Raw genomic sequence first — 18,282 nt, 5'->3', positions numbered from 1 at the left:
GCTTCAAGGGGCCCCTGAGTTTTTCTCTTACAATACATCGACAGATGCCCTGAGGGTATCCCATGCGTTTCTGTTTCTGCTGATATGTGACGAACATAACAACGCTTGATAAGTTGAGTTAGCGTGCCAAGATTCATTTTTACAAGTTTGCCTTTGAGTCACTATTTTACCTTTAGTGGTCAGAAATTGGCCAATGCAGTTGTGAACATTAGTAAAGCAAAAATAATGAGTAAGACAGTTTTGCTCAAACTGTTACTATAATTACAAATACAACTCTGGTACAGAGTGTAAACGTATAACAACAATAAATATGTTTTTCATCTCAAACAGGCTTCCAACTACCAACATTTGACCCTTCCAGAGCCAAAGAAAAGTACTGATCACAATATCAGGTCAAGAAACTGTGCAAAGTGCATTTCTCCAATTTTCCCGAAGTTGCTGGTAAAACGGAGAAAGATTGTGAGCATTAGAAATAAAGCATAACATTTCCCAGTGAGGAACACTTCAAATTTAACTGAGACTACTTGAGTGAAATTACTTATTCTTTATTGCTGTCTATTGGGCTAAGGATGAATTTGTGTTCAAGCAATACAAGCCCCTCCACTGTGGTGGAGTACTTTATCTAATGAGACCATCAGGTGCTGTGAGTCTGACTGTCCCAGTGTTTGGTAGCTCACTCAACATGCTGCTATCGATTACTTTTCCTGATTTAATCTCCATCCTCTGTTTCCCTGTCCAGCTCCACTCAATCTCACAGGCAGTGGGAAACAGTGACAGCTATATCAACCAGCTCAACACACACCACTGTAGAGAAAGAGAGAACGCAGGAGAGATAAAGACAGAAATGCGGAGTGAGAGCAACTTAAGAAAGGCCATTAACTCCATGGTAATGTCCAAAAAGTCTTTTCATTTGACTAAAATGACAAAAGCAATATTTAGTTTTGGTAAATCAATATGAGGTTGGTAAAAAAATGTCGATGTGAAAATCCATGAAGCCACAGTGAGTTTGAAAACGAACAGTTTAAGAGGTGACCTTGTCCACTGTATGTGCTTGTCTACTAGTGACTTGTGCCAGGTGGTTGTGTCAGGCCGTCAGGGCTGAGCGGGTCAGAGAAACAACATTTGCTACTGTTCTGTTGCTTTAATACGACTCATTAATATACCGCATGTGTCACCAGCAGCGTCCGACTGCGTCCCCTCTGGGCTGGGCTAGTTTTGGCATGACACACACATTTACTGAATTTAGCCAAATTGTCTATTGTGTCAAAGCACTTTGCACTTCCTGTGAACTCACATCCCTTATTCATCTGTGTGTGTGTGTGTGTGTGTGTGTGTGTGTGTGAGACGTTTTGGCTTCCGCGGTAGCCTGTACGAAGACCTGTTATAAATTCTGGACAGATTGTAACCAACAGGTTTATTGCCTTGTTGACTCATTAAAATATCCTTCGATGATGGATTTGATCTTGGCCAAGATGCTGCCTTCCGATGCGTTATGAACAAGCGAGGCACTCTTTCAAACTGCCAACGGGTAAAATGTACTCGCTGTTGGAATGCATTGATTTTCAAACTACAAAGTTAATTTACTTACCATCCTACAACACCGGGATGCACAACACAATGCTATAGTTGTAGTCCCTTCGTGCTACTCACAACAGCAGTCACATTCATCCCAGGACACAAGCAGTTCTGGTATGGTTTTTGGTGGGAATTGTACTTTTTCCCTTTAAACCACAGACGGAATGATGTATACCTTTTTCAAGTATGTGTGGACTCTTAGTTAATGTTCCTATGAACAAAAACGTAATGATCCGAGACTCCCGTTTATTAGTGTAATTGAATCTGAAATGCTCTTACATTGTTACCTACAATTGTTATTTAGTTGATTTCTCATTGCCAGATTTCCTTTGGTTGAACAATAGACTTCATAGTTTTCACAATTGCCTCACATCTCACCAGCTGACTTGTCTTGGGGCAAATCAGTGATGCACTATAGCAGCTTGTGTTTGCTTGATTTGTACTTCCTTTATGTTTGGAAGCATAATGCTGTTGGGTGTGGCTGGTATGCATGAGAAATAAACTGCTGCATGTATCATTGAAATGAACACTGAGGATATGTGACTTGGCACCGAGTCGTTCATTGTTGGTTAGAATGATTGTCGTTGTGTGGTCATTTGGTCCTTGCTCATTTGTCATGACAAGATACAAGACCCTCTGACCATCATCACTCTAAAGTTGAGCTTGGTCTGATCCTGAGTTTAGCTGTTGTTCTTTTTGTCTCTTGTTGGTTATTAATACACTGTATTAAATTACATATTGCATATATGAATTTACTGATTTCATATTTTCTTTGTATATGCGGATGTATGTATATATAGGCTGGCATGTAGGCTGGCTCTCAGGATGGCATGATACCTGGCATCCACAGAGTCTCGCCAAGACTCTGGTGGAGCAGATTCTGCACCATCTGGAAGTCGCACATTAGCGCTACCCCACCCAAAGCCAAGAAGATGATTGCTATCAGCATGATTACGCCTTCATCAGATTAGCTGTGCATTGTTTACAGGCTCGTGGCTCTGCCCGAGCCAGCCTTGAACGAATAAATACTTTCCTCTAAATAAGCCAATGCAGTGATCAACTCAACAGCAGCTAAATACATTTCCCGCATTAGTGCATTCATTTGTTTCTCGAGGAGAAAATCATAAGGATGTTTGAGCTCTTGCAGTTTATTCTTCGGTGATATCATACGTCTTCAGAAATGTCTGTTATTAGGGTCAGACGAATTCCTAAAACAGGTTAGAGATTAAACGTTGACTGTTGATTTGTTGTAGAGCTTGTGTGAACATTACACAGTTCACTTTGATCAAATAGCCAAAGAGCCACACAATTAAAAAATGACATGTGTGGCCTCTTCCACTGACTGAGCAGAAGCTAATATGTCAGAAACGAGGAGGTGAATGAGAGAGATGTACTAGTTAGTTAAACAGGCAATATAAAGGTAAAAGTAGGACTTTTATTATGGATTACTTTGTTACATTCCAGTTTCAAAGATAGAACACATCTTCATCCGGCAGTTTTAACCTGAGATCGTGATGTGGTTTAATAGGCTATAACTGGTATTTTAACGGATAAAGTATCCAGATTTGTCCGTAATGAGTGCAGCATAGTCAGTTTTGTCACAGTGGCAAAATGGAGACATTTTGCCACTGTTGCAGCTCATATTAGCACCACGCCAAGGAATGAAGACATGATCAGAGGAGAGAAATGCTCTGCCAACGTCTGTCTCCTCAATGCCAGTGCATGGGGAGAAGGGAAAGGTAGCCGGCAGAGCCAACTTTCCACTCCAGCTGGAGAGCCGGTGAGAGGCATGGTTCCTCTCATCTCCTACTGTCAACCATTGTCGTAGCTGGTCTGTAACACTAGCCACTACTTCTAAATAGCATTCAGACATCTTGCCAGACACTTCAATGGCCTAAATGCTGGATTCTTACAGTACCTGGCAAATTTAGATTTTGTTTTTTCAAGTCTTAAAAAGGCAATCTACTATTTCCTCTGGAGCATGTTAGAGTCAGTCAGTCAGGGGATTGTGCGCTAATGTGTTTGATGTTTCATTGAAAACACATATTTCATTGATAAAATTAAATACAAATTCTCACATTGATATGTAGATGTGCATTAAAGTTAAAATGCATATCAACGGGCCATTGATTTTGCTGAGCGTGAAATCCTGCCCTCTAAGCAGCATCCTCTACAGTGGCTCCCTTCATTGCCATGTAAAAAGGAGTCCATCAATATTCCAGTCACTCCTACAGCTGCTGGTTGAGTCACTCGTTCACAGAGCTTCACTGTCCGTCTCTCTGTCAATGCTGTCTCTGACCACACTTCCTTTCCCTTTGCTCTGGCCATCAGCAGCACACTTTACTTGGATTAAACAGACATCACCTCTCACAAGTGTAAACTACCACCCTCTGTTGGCCATGTCAGGGAGTTCAAATATCAAGATGAAACCACCGAGACATTGTTCAGCATACTCAGACTGGGAATCAATGCAGCGATAGATATATCCAATGCCAGTTTAAGCATGGTGGAATATTATTCATAATATTATTCATTATTCAGGTGTCACATCTTAGTGCGTCACTCAATTTATTCACATTGGTCATACTTTGCCTGAAGGCAACATTGACTTCAAATAATTGAATTTCTGGCTATGAAAGATGAAGTATTAGCTTAATCAGGGGCTTGAGCCCAGCTTACCTTTATAACATGTAGTACATTTGTATTCTTTTGAATATTATGAAGTCTAGAAATGCAATAGAATAAGCCATACTGATACAAATCTACAAATCTTTTTTTTTCTGTTCGCTGTCTTTAGGTCCAACTGGCTGAAGCCCTGTTGCGGTCGCCGGGTGGCCCTGTGGCAAGTCTGTCTGCTCAGCGCTGGCTTCAACTGTATCCTGGTGGCCTGTGTCATCCTGGTGGTGCTTTTCCTGTCTTTGGAGCTGCTGATCGACACCAAACTCCTTCAATGTAAATAGCGTGCATGGCTACTTATTTATATGTCCTATTTAAACCTTTATTGTCAAGGGGGAGGTTTGCTGAGCATGCATATTCTTCTCCAGCGACACTGGAGCATAGACTGTGTGACGTTGATAAAACACCTGGGAGGCATCCAGTGCAACATATAGAGGAGTAGCTCCACTTGAGCAGTGGGGAGTTCAATGCTTTCGTGTCCGTGAGTGTTTAAATGAAGCTTTATTAACTCTAGAGTTGTAGAAATCAACAGTCATGTGATTCATTCTTAAATAGTCATGTGTATGCATTTAGTGTCCCCTCTTTCCATCACTTCTGTGTGTGCAGTCTTGCCAGTCACAGAGGAGCTGCTGGGGCTGGATGGTAAATGGTTGTGATGGAGAGTGATGGAGAAAGGTGATAATGAACCAAGTCTCTTGTCAATAGCAGCAGGCACTCGTCCCTATCGATTACTGGCCAGCATCCAGCTCTGATGATACCTGAGTCTCGCTGCGGGGACTGCAGGACTCTCGTCGCTTCAGATCTGCTGTAATCCGGTGCTTTGTCTGTTGCCACTCCTGCAAGACAAACAGTGGAGTGGGCAACAGGGCGGGAGGGAGTGCACAGAGAGGTTAGAGGCGTAGGACATGGGTAGATACAGGTTGGCATTGTGGATTCATAGATGGGCCTTGAGATATGGAAAAAACTAGAAAGCAGCATTTCTACTTTTCTAGAAGAGCAGATTGAGGCGTGATATGGGTCAAAGTTCAAAATGAACTCAAGCAGACAAGGTTTTTTTTTTCTTTGTGCTAAACCTTCTTAAATAAAATAAATATTACGAGTTATATTTCCATTGAATGGTAAGACGCATGCTTTTACAAGATATGAGCGAAGATACTAAATGTAATTTAGACATTATTTTTGAATTAATTTGCTCACCTCGTAGAGGAACACCTTGCTTCCTTGTGTTGTTTGTCGTGTGCTCCTCTTTATAACTTTGCAGGTTAACATCTGCACGTTTCTTCTTTCAACAGTTTCCAATGCTTTCCAATTTGCCAGCATTATCCACTGGATCAGCCTTATCATCTTGTCACTCTTCTTTTCAGAGGTAAGACAATCTATTGTTGTCCATAAAACCATATTTCCGGTACCAGCGTTAATACAAATCCTTTAGCCCTCCTTCAGTTATCACGTTAGCCTGTTAGTTTGCAACCCCCTTGCTCTTGGTCCCTTGAATAATGTTATATGGTCACAGAAGTCCTTCATGGGCACAGAAACCCTGATATTTAAAGTGACATATCACATTTCTTTTTAATTAATTATTGAATTAAAGCAAACAAAACTTTCTTTCGCTAGATTATATCCTATCTATAGCAGTGCAAACCAGGTACAGGCCTAAGGGAACTGGAGTACGTAGCTGCCATTTCATTTCCTTCATCTCGTCTATCGTCTTAGGATTCAGCTTTAGTTTCACAAATGCTACCTTGAGGCTGGATGGCTGGTCTGTTGTGTAAACCATAATTTTAATTAGTCTTATTAAAATGTTAGCTATTGTTTGATAAGATCGTGTCTTATCATCACTCTAGAATTGTGAAAAACAAAATGGAGAGGGGAGAATTTGGCCCACAGGCCTCCACTCCAGTGCAAACCAATTACCCTGACAGCCTCAGCCCCAACGCCCGAAACCAAACATTAATTACCAGTGAGCCACTAGGAGCAATAATTAAAGCTGAGCTTAATGAGCAGTAGAGATGGGGTTACAGCGATACGATCCAGCCAAACACCTCGCCCACTGACATCACAGAAGAAGAGTCATCTGGGAATGGTGTTGGACAGATGTAGCTTATCACCAGCCGGCCCCTCTGCACCAATCGGAAAACAGGATTCGAACATGTGGGTGGGGTCCCTGAAACTTTTCATTTGACACCAGCACTGTTGTCCGACATACACTCTGGATGATGGATTAGCAGGACGAGTCATACATGACACCACGTGCTAATTGGAGCATGAATCAATGACCCTGCTCAACAAAGAGTACCACAACCACCAGCATTTTAAAAGCACAATGTAAAGTTTGACAGGAGATTGTATTGTGATGTTCTTCTGTAGGTCAAATATTAAGATCAGGGAACATATTTGCCCCAGATATGATAGCTTTATCAAATAGTTATAGCTGTAAGTGCCGGTAAAAGGGTGTTTTTTCTATGTTCTTTGAGACGTTCCTCGGATGTGTCACAGGCAAATCAATTATATTGTTCTGTATGTGTGCATGTATTGACTATTTTGTAGCTGCAACACATTTTACACGAATCAAATAGTTATATTTTGTGCTACTAAATTCACATATAGCATTCTAGCGTAGTTATTATTCTATTTGGACAAAAAAATATATTTGAAGAGCAAAACTGTACTGCACAGGCCTCTTCTCAGTTTCTAGTTCACACATCTTGACAAAGGGTGTTGGATGTGATGACAACTCAAAAGACTAAGAATATCACAAGAGCCTTTTATATGTATCATCAACTCCCTCACCAATCTATTTCAATGCTTTGATTTCTCTCTCTCTGTCTGTCTTAGACTGTCTTCAGAATTGTCGTGCTCGGGATCTGGGACTACATAGAGAACAAAGTTGAGGTTAGTGCTGTCGTTGTGTGTTTATTAGCAAGTCTTGATGACCAGGTTTCCATTTTTGTCAGTGTTCAATGTTATTTTTAAGTTTGCCACTTGCTCCTACATAGATGTAGTTCAGCATTTTGAGAAATACACTTTACACACACACAATATTTGCACATATTTTGAATTTTGTACGGGCCTGTGTGTGCGACCTGCCAGGTATTTGATGGTGCTGTGATCGTGCTGTCCCTGGCCCCCATGGTGGCCTCCACGGTGGCCAACGGGCCCAGCAGCCCCTGGGATGCCATCAGCCTCATCATCACTCTACGCATCTGGAGGGTCAAGAGGATCATTGACGGTGAGGCAGACAAAAAGCTTGTGTCCATCAAAGCGTGTTATTAAGAGGCTCATTTTGTGGAGCAACTCAAGGAAATACTCAATCTTTATTAAGTCAAAAGTATTCCACAGATGCATACATATCCAAATAAAATGAAAGAGGCAAATGACCCCATTCTCTCCGTGATTATACAAATGATTTACTATTCAGAGCAATATAACTATTGATCATCCCTCATAGTAAATTGCTGCCACTCTGCTACTCTAACTTGTATTGATTGTAAGGGCATGGTTAAGTAGATTCAGAGAGGCCATAATGAATATAGTGGCTGTTCTCCCTTATGCTAATGCAGATCGGTTCGATATCTGTTCAGAGGTCACCCTCACCACGGGCCTCTGACTGCATACAGGATCAGCTGCACGCAAAACACACGGGAACTCAGTGTGCACTTTGTTCATGTGCAGTGAGACAATGGACGAGCAAAGGGCGGTTGTCCCTAATACTTCCCCTCATAGCAATAGTTTGACATTTTAAGAAATATGCTCATTTGCTTTCTGGAGGAGATAGATAAGGTTAGCTTAGCACAAACACTGGAAAACAGTGTGAAACTACTAGCTTAGCTTGTTTTCATGATTTGTTATATACAATACGGTCTTAAATGGACATTTCTGTCTTGGTTGATTTCGGGATGTCTTCAGTCCAGCTCCTTAAGAATACATCAGTACATTGTTTTAATGGATCAAATATATTGAACTAAAAGGGACACATCACAATGGCACGATTAATCATTTCAGTAATCAATACAATGCAGCTTTCAACAACATTGATTTACTCTGGTGAAGCACAGCAGGGGCATGTTTCCTGCTTCTTAACATGCAGCCGTTGTGTCGGTTTACAGGGAATGGACTCGTGATTTTCCAGCCTCACACCTCGACCTGTTGGGTTTGATATTTCTGAGTGATTGAGTTTCCTTGTTAGGCAGGCGGCAACACACCTCAGAGGATAAAAATCACACTGAAACCAATAAACGTACAGCTGAGGGACTGGCTCGGTTATCAGAGGAGAGGGATTGAGTTTCTTGCAGAATTAGCTTGACGTATGAAGTGGCAATGTTTGTGTCAGTCCGATGGGAGTGGAAATACAGAGGAGTGAACAGCAGCAGAATTTGTAAGGACTAGAAAGCAGAATTTATTAGCAAAGTTATCTGTCAGATGGGAGGTATCAACCTCTCAAACACGTAGAAAAATAAATATTGAAATGTGTAATGTCTTCCTTTTCATTTTATAATACATACAAAGACAATGAAAGATAATGATTTTGCTCGTTATAGCAATGGCTTTAAACAGCCATCTCACCAAAGTCACCAAATGATGAGAAATGTTCCCGAGACAGTAAACAGAATACAGCTGTGTAGGTTGGTTGAACAATGTAAGTCTCAGGCTGGTGTGAGCAGTGAAACACTTGACTCCAGGTGAGAGGAGAGAGTGGAGCAGGGCCACACACACACACACACACACACACACACACACACACACACACACACACACACACACACACACACACACACACACACACACACACACACACACATCATAATCAAGTATAGTCATGCAATCAACACTGTACACTTGTGAACACATACTTATGAGAAGCTGTCTCAATTCTATAGGCGGCTTCTCATCCACACTGACACAGATATGCAGGAGCACAAATGTATTATTACTGCATGTGGTGTGACTACATAATGAACCTGTGACTGAGCTTTTCATGCCTTTATAAAAATAGTACAATAGTAAAGAAGAAAAGAACAGGAAAGTAAAGCAAACATACAAAAATAAATAAGTATAATAAGATAAGATAATCCAAAATTCATGCCTTTTTAAATTCTGACTGCGCTGACCCCATCTGATGTCCCCACTTTTGCAAAGTGTGTGTGTGCCAACATGACTATAAATAGGTGCAAAAGGAGCATGTGGCGATGGCTGTGTGCCCCCCCCCACCCTCAGTACCAGAAAGGCGGTTTCATTCTCCGCCATGTTTTTTTACAAAGCCGGCAGTTGAATCTCGTGATAGTTCAGATCCACAATCACAAAAACGACGACAGAGATATAATAATAGGATTATGTTTCACCTCCGTATGTAGCCCAGGGTTACATTCCCCCATCAGGATACACAGCATTGCCACGTGTGATATCATGTACCTGGCTGACAAATGTGACCGACTGTCTGCCACCTGTGATGACAACAGGTATTCAAATGTTCCTCACTATCCTTCTGTCAGGTACAACTTCCCATCCTGCTCCAGAAAGTGTGTCGTGTGAAAATAAAGTCTGCAGTACGATTGTAAGAGGTGGAGTCACTTATTGATCCAGATGTGATCATGTTTGACGCATTAGTCTTCGCACATTATATTTCCTACAATATACTTTACCAAGAATCATTTTATAAATACATCAAAAATAAGATAAAATCAATGAATAAATAAATAAACAACCAGGCAGTTGCGGTTTTGTAGCAAGACTGATTCAAGGCTGGCCAAAGTAGGCTGGCAACACTTCAGTGCAACACTTAGGCAGGAAGACGATGAAGCTCAGGTCGCTAGAAACTAGGAAGATGTCCATATTGCTACACAAAGTAGCCCAGGGTTTGTGCATCATTTGAGGTAAATGTCTTCATGCCCATTTTCTATAAGGCTCATTGTTTTTGTTGATTTTACGGCTTTTTCTTTGAGAAGGAGCAGTTTAGTTAAACTCATTTTACAGTACGTCACATACATCCAAATGTGTGTGCTGCTACAAAAAGACATGATGACTTTGTTTTGCGTAAATTAGTAGTCCTGCAACCAGGACAGCTCTGAAAATACTTCCAGACAACAAAAGTTAAGATACAAATTGGGAGAATCTGAAAATGAGCTGCTAACTATGCACAAGAGTCTCTAAAGCAACTAAAACAAGAATCTGTTTTTTTGTATTTTACATATATCGTCCATTTTTCTTCATGTTTTTTTAGTTTCATCAAACTGATAAGCACAGATCATTTAGAAAATTACTTTTGAAAATTCAACCACTGAGTTCACATCTTGTAACCCGTTGACACCACCACTGCTCCATTATCTGAAGACGCTTCCAGGACTGTGACTTTAATGCATGCAGATATTGTATACAGCAGATGTTAACCCAGTAAACCGGTGGAATGGGATGTTTAAGGTCAATATGGGCTGGAAATACACTACAACCTTGTTACACCATCAAGTCAGCATTAAACCAGATTCCTGTGGAACATTTTCAGCACCTCGCAAAGTTCATTCAGTACAGGTATAGGGTTACTGGCAACCAGTAATTAATGAGGTTTGCATGTCTGATGACAGACATATATGGAGCAAAGGACGCATGGTCCACTAATACTGACCTTTGACCATGATGTGCTTGATGTATTTTACCATGAATACCTCCAGCAGCTGTTTCAGCTTAGAAAGTTTTCTCACTGAGTAAGTCTTGATGCCTCCTAAAACACCTGGCAATCAGTTTCAGACCATTTAATCATGTAGTGATCTAAAGAAAATGTTTAAACTCTCTCTCTCTCTCTCTCACTCCCATGTTAGCTTATGTGCTACAAGTCAAAGTTGAGATGGAATTGGATATTCAGCAGTGTGAGAAGACCAAGGCTGTGAGAGAGGAGCAGCTGGAGCGTCTCACTCAGATCTGCCAGGAACAGGCTGTGAGTACCAAAACGCCTTTTATCTGTAACCTTACAGGATAAAGCACGACTCACATCCACTCAAAACAGCCTATGGGTCCTCATTCAAAACACACACACCCATACCGCGACATGGTGCTGCATGAAGACTGAGACACAAGTTGTGCATTCAGCAATATTTTGAAAAAAATATTTTTTTATGACATATTATATCATGCAAGAATTTAAGGAAAATGTATTGTCATTATGTTATACAACAAAATGCAGTTGTAGCCCATTTGCTACACAATAAAAACATGGAAACATCAGGATGAATGTAAACAGCAGCAACAAAACAATGGTCGATGGTCTCTGAAAAGATGAAGGCACAACATTCAGTGACGACCCATTGCTGTGTTGGCCTGAAGTCTTCCTTCATCCATTTTATCTTCCTCCAACCGGACACTAGCCAGGAGAAGACTGGGTAGCGGAAAAGCCTGAAGTCATAGCTGGGTTAGCTTAGCTTCCATCTCGGCTCTCCTCCTGGGGCGGTAGACTCGTCGTTCAGTGGCATTTGGTCTGGCTGGTCTGGCTGGGTGGTTGGAAGATGCCGTGGGCCGGGCAGTGCTTGTATCAAACCCTGCTGCACTTAAATCCAATCCCTTCGCTTCCCTCTCTGATGTGGATGACTCTGTCAATGACCGTACGTGCTCCAGTAATAAACACACGAAAAGACAAATCAAAACAAAAATGTAGCAAAGTTCATGAGCGTTGCCGGCCACTGCAGTTTATTTATGACCTACTTCACTATAACATTTTTACGATGTACATATGTTACGAAATATTTATGATTTACTATAATATGACATTTCTAATGACATATCTTACTACCATGTTCTTGTGGCACATTGTTCTGTGATATTCTGCATGGCATATTGATGACATACCTACACCAAGTCATTTTTATGACATTTTATACTATGAAATTCAAACAACATACATACACTGTGGTATTTTTTGTGATGTACGGTTAGGGAATGGGTGAAGTGGATCATGTTGCTGAAAGTTTTCTCTTGGCTATTCCACACATTTTCTTACTTTGAAATCTGTCCACTACTGGAATGGATCCACAGTCTCCATTTTGCATGATGGTAGAAATGACAGTGACTTAGAAGAATGCAACTTTAAACTTAGCCATAGTCTTATACAATTACTGTATGTTATATTTCATGCCAAGAGTGAAAGCGTTCTAATTCAATTGTAGAAGTCTGTCTGCTCTCTGCTGTATAGCCAATGGATAGTACATTTATAGTCATATATCTCCATCCAGTTAAGAAAGCTGACAGAGTAAATGGTTCAGGCATCGTAAGCCCACAACACACTGTCAGTTCATTTACCACCAGCAGAGGGCAGCAATACCTTACAAATAGGTCCAGTCTTCCCAACCATTGTACTGTGATTCCTCAGAGCACACACTGATGATCCCATATGACAAAATGCAGACCACAATACATATTGATAAAGACTTTCAATTGACCATCTAAGTTCAGGTCTGAGACCGGACATATATATATATATATATATATATATATATATATATATATATATATATATATATATATATATATATATATATATATATATAATAAATAGATAAATAAATTAAAAAGGAAATGGTCAGATCCTTTAAAGAATAATGTTTATCAAATTGCTCCTCATACATAAAGGCAATAGTTTTGTCTTCACTACTTTAATGTACACTTTATGTGACACCTTATCCTCTGGGTTCATATATATGTGATTTATTTGAATGTATACTAAGTTCAGGTGGAACAAGAATAACACATACCCTGTGCTTGTATGATTTGTTGCCTCAATCTGTTTTCTTTATTTTGTATTCCCTTCCTTTTGCTAAATTTGTTCCTGAAATGTTTTCTTGTCGGTGGGTTGCATTTATTCTCGCAGCCAAAACACCTGAAATCAATACACATGGACATCACAGCTGTAGAACAGTGAAGCTTACAGTTTACCCAACACATAGTTAGAGAATGCACTTGGGTTAATGCTGAAAACAGCTCACGATTAAATCCCCTCTAGTCAAGCTATGTTTGTCTATGTGTGCCTGGGACGGTGTCACAGACCGACAGTATGTTACTTTTACTTTGTCGCTCCATTCTCCCTTGTTCTCTCTCTCTTCTGCCTTTTCTTTATTCCCTTACCCATATTTTTTTTCCATCGCCGTCCTCATCTCTCATCCTTTTCACATTCCATCTCTACATTCACGAACCTGCTGCGTTCCCTCTCTTTTTCCTTTGCATACACCAACCGTCTCCAGTTTGAGATCAGGCAGCTGAGGGCCCATCTGGCCCAGCAGGACCTGGACCTTGCGGCGGAACGTGAAGCAGCCATGCAGATCCATCACGTATGGGGCAAACAGGGCAGGAGTTTTCAGGTCGTAGAAGGCTTGACTCCCGGGGAGTCTGACGATGAGGGCGGCCAGAGAAACCCCAGGGAGCCTCATGTCAGTGCAGGTACAGTATGGTCTCTAAAGCTGAGGTTTTAGGGACTGGAGTGCTAGATAAGCTAAATGTAAAGTGATAAGGGTTTTGTAAACTATATTGTGGAAAAAAGCATGAAAAAGCACATACTATACAGTTGAATTGTAAAAAATGTAATCTATAATCCCTTCTGATACAAATTCTGCAGTGAGGTTGATGCATAGTTTAAAATGAAACACAATATTTCACAAACAGAAAATGAATGCATCTAAGATCAAAAGCCCATGGCATTGAAAATATAACTTATTTGAATATACACCATGCCAGGTGCAGTGTTTGCTTGAAAAAGCAGCATGACAAACTAGAAGAGAGTTGCTGCATAAAGTATGTACATAATTATGTGGAACAAAAAGTCTCTAACAGTGTAACATCAGGTGAACTGGATGCCAAAGCAGTGTAGAGTTAATCTGAAGCAGTAGCCCTGGAGCATCTTCCAGGCCAGGCTCTTAGCCGCTCTGTGTTCGCCCACAACACCCATCTGCCCGCAGGCGCTCCGAGATCAATATGAGGGCAAAAAAGCTTTTAGGATCTGGTGAATCCTGGAGAAAACAAGCATGTTCTCTGACACTCCGTCAGCCTGCACGGGCTTCTGTCGTGCCCCAACTATCTCTCTTACCGCCCCCCTTGGTGGCAAGGCCGACCTAGCTCTCCCAGACCACTGTTTCAGGTACAGAGTGCTCTTTGCCTTGTGCCTTGTTTGGGGAGAGTGGGCTCCTGTCAACATCTGTTCCCCTTCACCTGCAAACCACAATAGGGCACCAGGAGCCTCCACGGCGGCCACAATATTACCCCAAGGGCATTGTGGGAAATCTGGCTCTCAGAAACAAGTGGGGCTTTTTACAGAAACATGGTCACTGGGATGATCACTTTGGCCACAGGGCTCAAGTCATGTCAGGTCAACTCAAATCAAGCCACGTTTATGTGTATTGCTCAATATTGCGCAATGGGCTTCTCCGACACTCACTCGCATGATACCGTCAAACTATCTCGAACTCTCATCGAGGCAGTGGCCGTCATGAATGTCACAGGAGATTAAGGGTTTTGACGCCTTAAAGTAGCAAACCATGTACGTTTTAAGAACATTTTAAGTGACAATCAGTGTTAATCAATGAGCCAGGAGTCAGATACTCAGATACTGAGAGCGGACTGTAGCCAAGCTATCGGCTACATCAGTGCTTTGAGCTCAATGGTAACATTCTCATGACAATGCTTAACATGCTGATCGTTAGCAGGTGTAATGTTTACCATGTTCATCATCTTTATTTATGCCAACGTTTGCTAATTAGCACCATAAGTGCAGCTGAGGCTGATGGAAATGTCATTAATATTGCAAGTCAAACCAAATCGATGATGTCACTTGATGAAAAGTCAGAGCGTCGCCAAAGTTATTGTAATTCATCTTAAGAGGGACATGAACATCTTTGCCAAATTTGATGGCAATCCATCCAATAGTTATTGAGACATTTCACTCAAAAGCTACAAATGTCAGCCTGCTGATGTCTCAAGAGTTAAATTTGGGGGATGACCAAAGTCTTCATCCTTTTGGGGACCATGGATGTCTGCACAGACAGACATTGCCATAGGTCCTTTTTCACAGCAGCCATTTTACATGACATAACAGGGTAAACACAGCTGTAATTTGAGAAATGAATTATGGTCCCATTCTATTTAGTATGTCACAGACATTCCATTGAGCCAGCATGCACAGCGGGGGATACCAGGGCCTCGGCCCACCTAAATGGAACAGGGCCATAATTAATGTTATTAATTACACCTGTGTTTACCCTGCAGTGACATGTGAAAATGGCTGCGGTGAAAAGGCCTCTTGCATTGGGAATAGCTCTCTCTGAAGACCCCCACCCCCACCCCACTGGCCCCGGTGCTACCACACTGCCTGCATTTACTGTCTATATTTACTCCCCTGTTGCCTGTTCACTTTATCTGTATCAACATTGGTTGCAGTGGTTGCTAATCTTCCTCTTACACCACGTCACCCGTGATGTGGAACTGATGCCTCACCCATCAAAATTATAGTTGAGATTTGAACTAAAAGCACCTCAGCATGTCACCTCTCTTTTTGCACCGAAAGATGACAGCTTAGTTATCTTGAGTCTTTTATGTATGCTGGACAGCCCATTCTTTTTTCTTAAAACTCATGTGTTATTAATTGTGGAGTGATTGTCTCAGCCTTGTTTGAGTGAGTGCAATGCCTCCTCTCCAGGGGTGGCTCAAGGATTAATATTTTAGACTGAAAAATAAATGAAATTACCCATCAGAGTCTGCAGCATGTCCCAGGGGACAGGGGCCAGCACTCAGGGTACTCTGGGTTCGCACTCAGCCAACGGACAGTGAGCTCAAGACCAATCAAGCGAACAGAGGAGCATAGCAGATCACAGCCATTCACCACGCACATTGAGGCCTGCTAGACTGGAGGGATCTGTGCCTGAACAAAGAGCTCCCACTCTCTCTCTCTCTTTTATTTCCCCCCATTCCTCTCATCTCTGAAACCAACCCCACCCTGTCCCAGTTTATTTCTGCACTAGGGTGCAGCTAATGCACAGTGTAGCAGTGCTTGATCCTGACCACTTGACAATGAAGTACCTGTGGCCTGGGCAGAAGTCATCTCTGTCAATATTATGTTGTAAACATAAGAGATATTTTCCATTTGCACTACTTTGGGTGGTTAACACTGAAACAGACCTGCAGACAAAAAGGTATGAAATCCAAATGTGTTTTCTGCCACACAGCGTATTAGCGGTATGAGCCAGTCACATTATATTGTACTATAATGTGACTGCTCATTTCCTGTAATACACTTGCAATTCATGGTCTATTCTGTGCTAATGTTAAATATAATAATATTTATTTATGTGCAAACTGTATTTGATCCATTTCTTGTATTTCTTTATGCATGATCCAAAATGTCAACAACTAGAAAAAAACAGTAATAACAGTGATAACATGCATATTTGGCATAGTATGCATATCTTTGGACAGACAAGAGTAAAGACAACAACACGTGACTTTTATCGTATAAACATATCAGTCTTATGTCTTGGAGGGGTAGAAGACCAAACGGAGGAATCAGATGCAGGAGATGTATGGTTGACATGTTTTCCACGCAGTGAAGAATATTTTATGATTGCAGATGCTGCACATTTGAATAAGTTAAACAAAGTATTTGCACACAAAGTGTTTAGTTGTATTTATTAATCAGATTATGGCCGAATAAAAGATTTGTGATGTATAAAATAAAATCATCTTGATACAAGCCTCTTCTATGGTGATGAGTTTGACCAGATGAGGAGAAAAGAATCACATTCACAAATGGATGCAGCCAGAGAATTATTAAAGAGTAGAAACAGTAATAGGGACAATACACATCCTTGTTACTGTAATTATATGAATGCAGTTTTTGTATTTAAACAATAAAACATGTAACAGGACGATATATGCTTTTTATTTTGGATTACATTTAACAAAAAGCAGCCGCTATAGCACCTCATTTGGGTGTTGTTATTCACAACCATTAATAATGTCAATTCATTTATATATCTTTTCATTATTGACTCAGATCCAGTTGTGCGTGATGACATGAACAACTACATCAGCCAATACTACAGTGAAGCAAGCAGTGGTAAGTGACTATGAACCATTCATTTGAATGTTTTGGCGATATGACTTACAGGAAGTACAATATTAGGACATGTCTCCAAATTGCGCCTTTTTCTGAGAGCTAGGATCTTTTTTAAATTGTTCCCCAAGCGCTACCCAGCGTCCTGCGGCAGCTTTTCTGCCAGAAAAGTGCGCTATTTGGACACAGGGCTTTATGCTCTTGTTGTGTTTCAAGTGAAGAGCTTTTTTGTTTTACTTATGTGCTTTTACTATTTCTAAATGTATGCAATGTCCTTCAAGATGCTGGAGCTTCTGGCTTGGGTGCCCGGGTTATCACCATGGCTGCCATCGATGTTCACCTCCCCAACAATCCAAATCCCATTCAGTCAAACCCGATGCTTGCAATTGAGCGGGTGGGCAGCGTGGTCAGTGACGCCTCAACCAGCATATCACGGTCCAGTGGTAGCCTGACGGCTCACCCACTCAGCCTGAGTAGCCACACCCCGGCTTCATCTATGACAGACTGCAGCAGCAGCACAGCTCAGGACCTCAGTCTGAGCTACGGCACCCATCGCTGCTGTCCTCCATCCTACTCGGGCCAGGACCCCTGCAGGGACCCCAGCATGGTGGTGCAGGAGCTGCTCTGCTCCCTCTCTGAGGACTCCTGCCTTGCTCAAAAGGGTCTGGTAGTGGACCCTGTCAACCTTAAGCTTCCCAGTCCTACTGGCTCAGAAAAGGCCAGCCCTGAGCTGGACAACAGAATAAACATCTTCAACCGCAGAAACCAAGAGGAGAGACGAGGCAGGGGAAGGGGTTGTGTGCTGTTGCAGACTAAGCCACTGATCCACCTGCAGAGCAGCACTACTGAGCCATCCCTGGAGGAGAAGTACCGGCTCCTGGGACCAGCTGACACACTTCTGGGGCACATGCCTGATACATAAGCTGCATTTACACAGAAACAGAAGTCTTTTCTTT

General features: G+C 41.6%; 1 protein-coding gene across 1 annotated transcript in view; it reads left to right on the top strand.

Annotated features, from left to right (window-relative positions):
- Positions 1-18,248, top strand: part of LOC306789967 (transmembrane protein 266-like) — a gene marked incomplete at both ends in the record, with an annotated part of 44,733 nt that extends 26,485 nt beyond the window's left edge. Inside the window, 8 exons of the mRNA XM_079286074.1 lie at positions 4,373-4,527; positions 5,544-5,617; positions 7,087-7,143; positions 7,342-7,480; positions 11,061-11,176; positions 13,470-13,665; positions 17,267-17,329; positions 17,608-18,248. Coding sequence (XP_079142200.1) covers positions 4,373-4,527; positions 5,544-5,617; positions 7,087-7,143; positions 7,342-7,480; positions 11,061-11,176; positions 13,470-13,665; positions 17,267-17,329; positions 17,608-18,248 — 1,441 coding nt within the window. The remainder of the gene's footprint in view (positions 1-4,372; positions 4,528-5,543; positions 5,618-7,086; positions 7,144-7,341; positions 7,481-11,060; positions 11,177-13,469; positions 13,666-17,266; positions 17,330-17,607) is intronic.
- Between the last annotated feature and the right edge of the window lie 34 nt (positions 18,249-18,282).

The sequence above is a fragment of the Melanostigma gelatinosum genome (assembly GCF_949748355.1).
Source record: "Melanostigma gelatinosum genome assembly, chromosome: 2".
NCBI lineage: Eukaryota > Metazoa > Chordata > Actinopteri > Perciformes > Zoarcidae > Melanostigma > Melanostigma gelatinosum.
The sequence above is the reverse complement of the archived record's forward strand: the minus strand, read 5'-3'. Positions and strand labels throughout refer to the sequence as shown.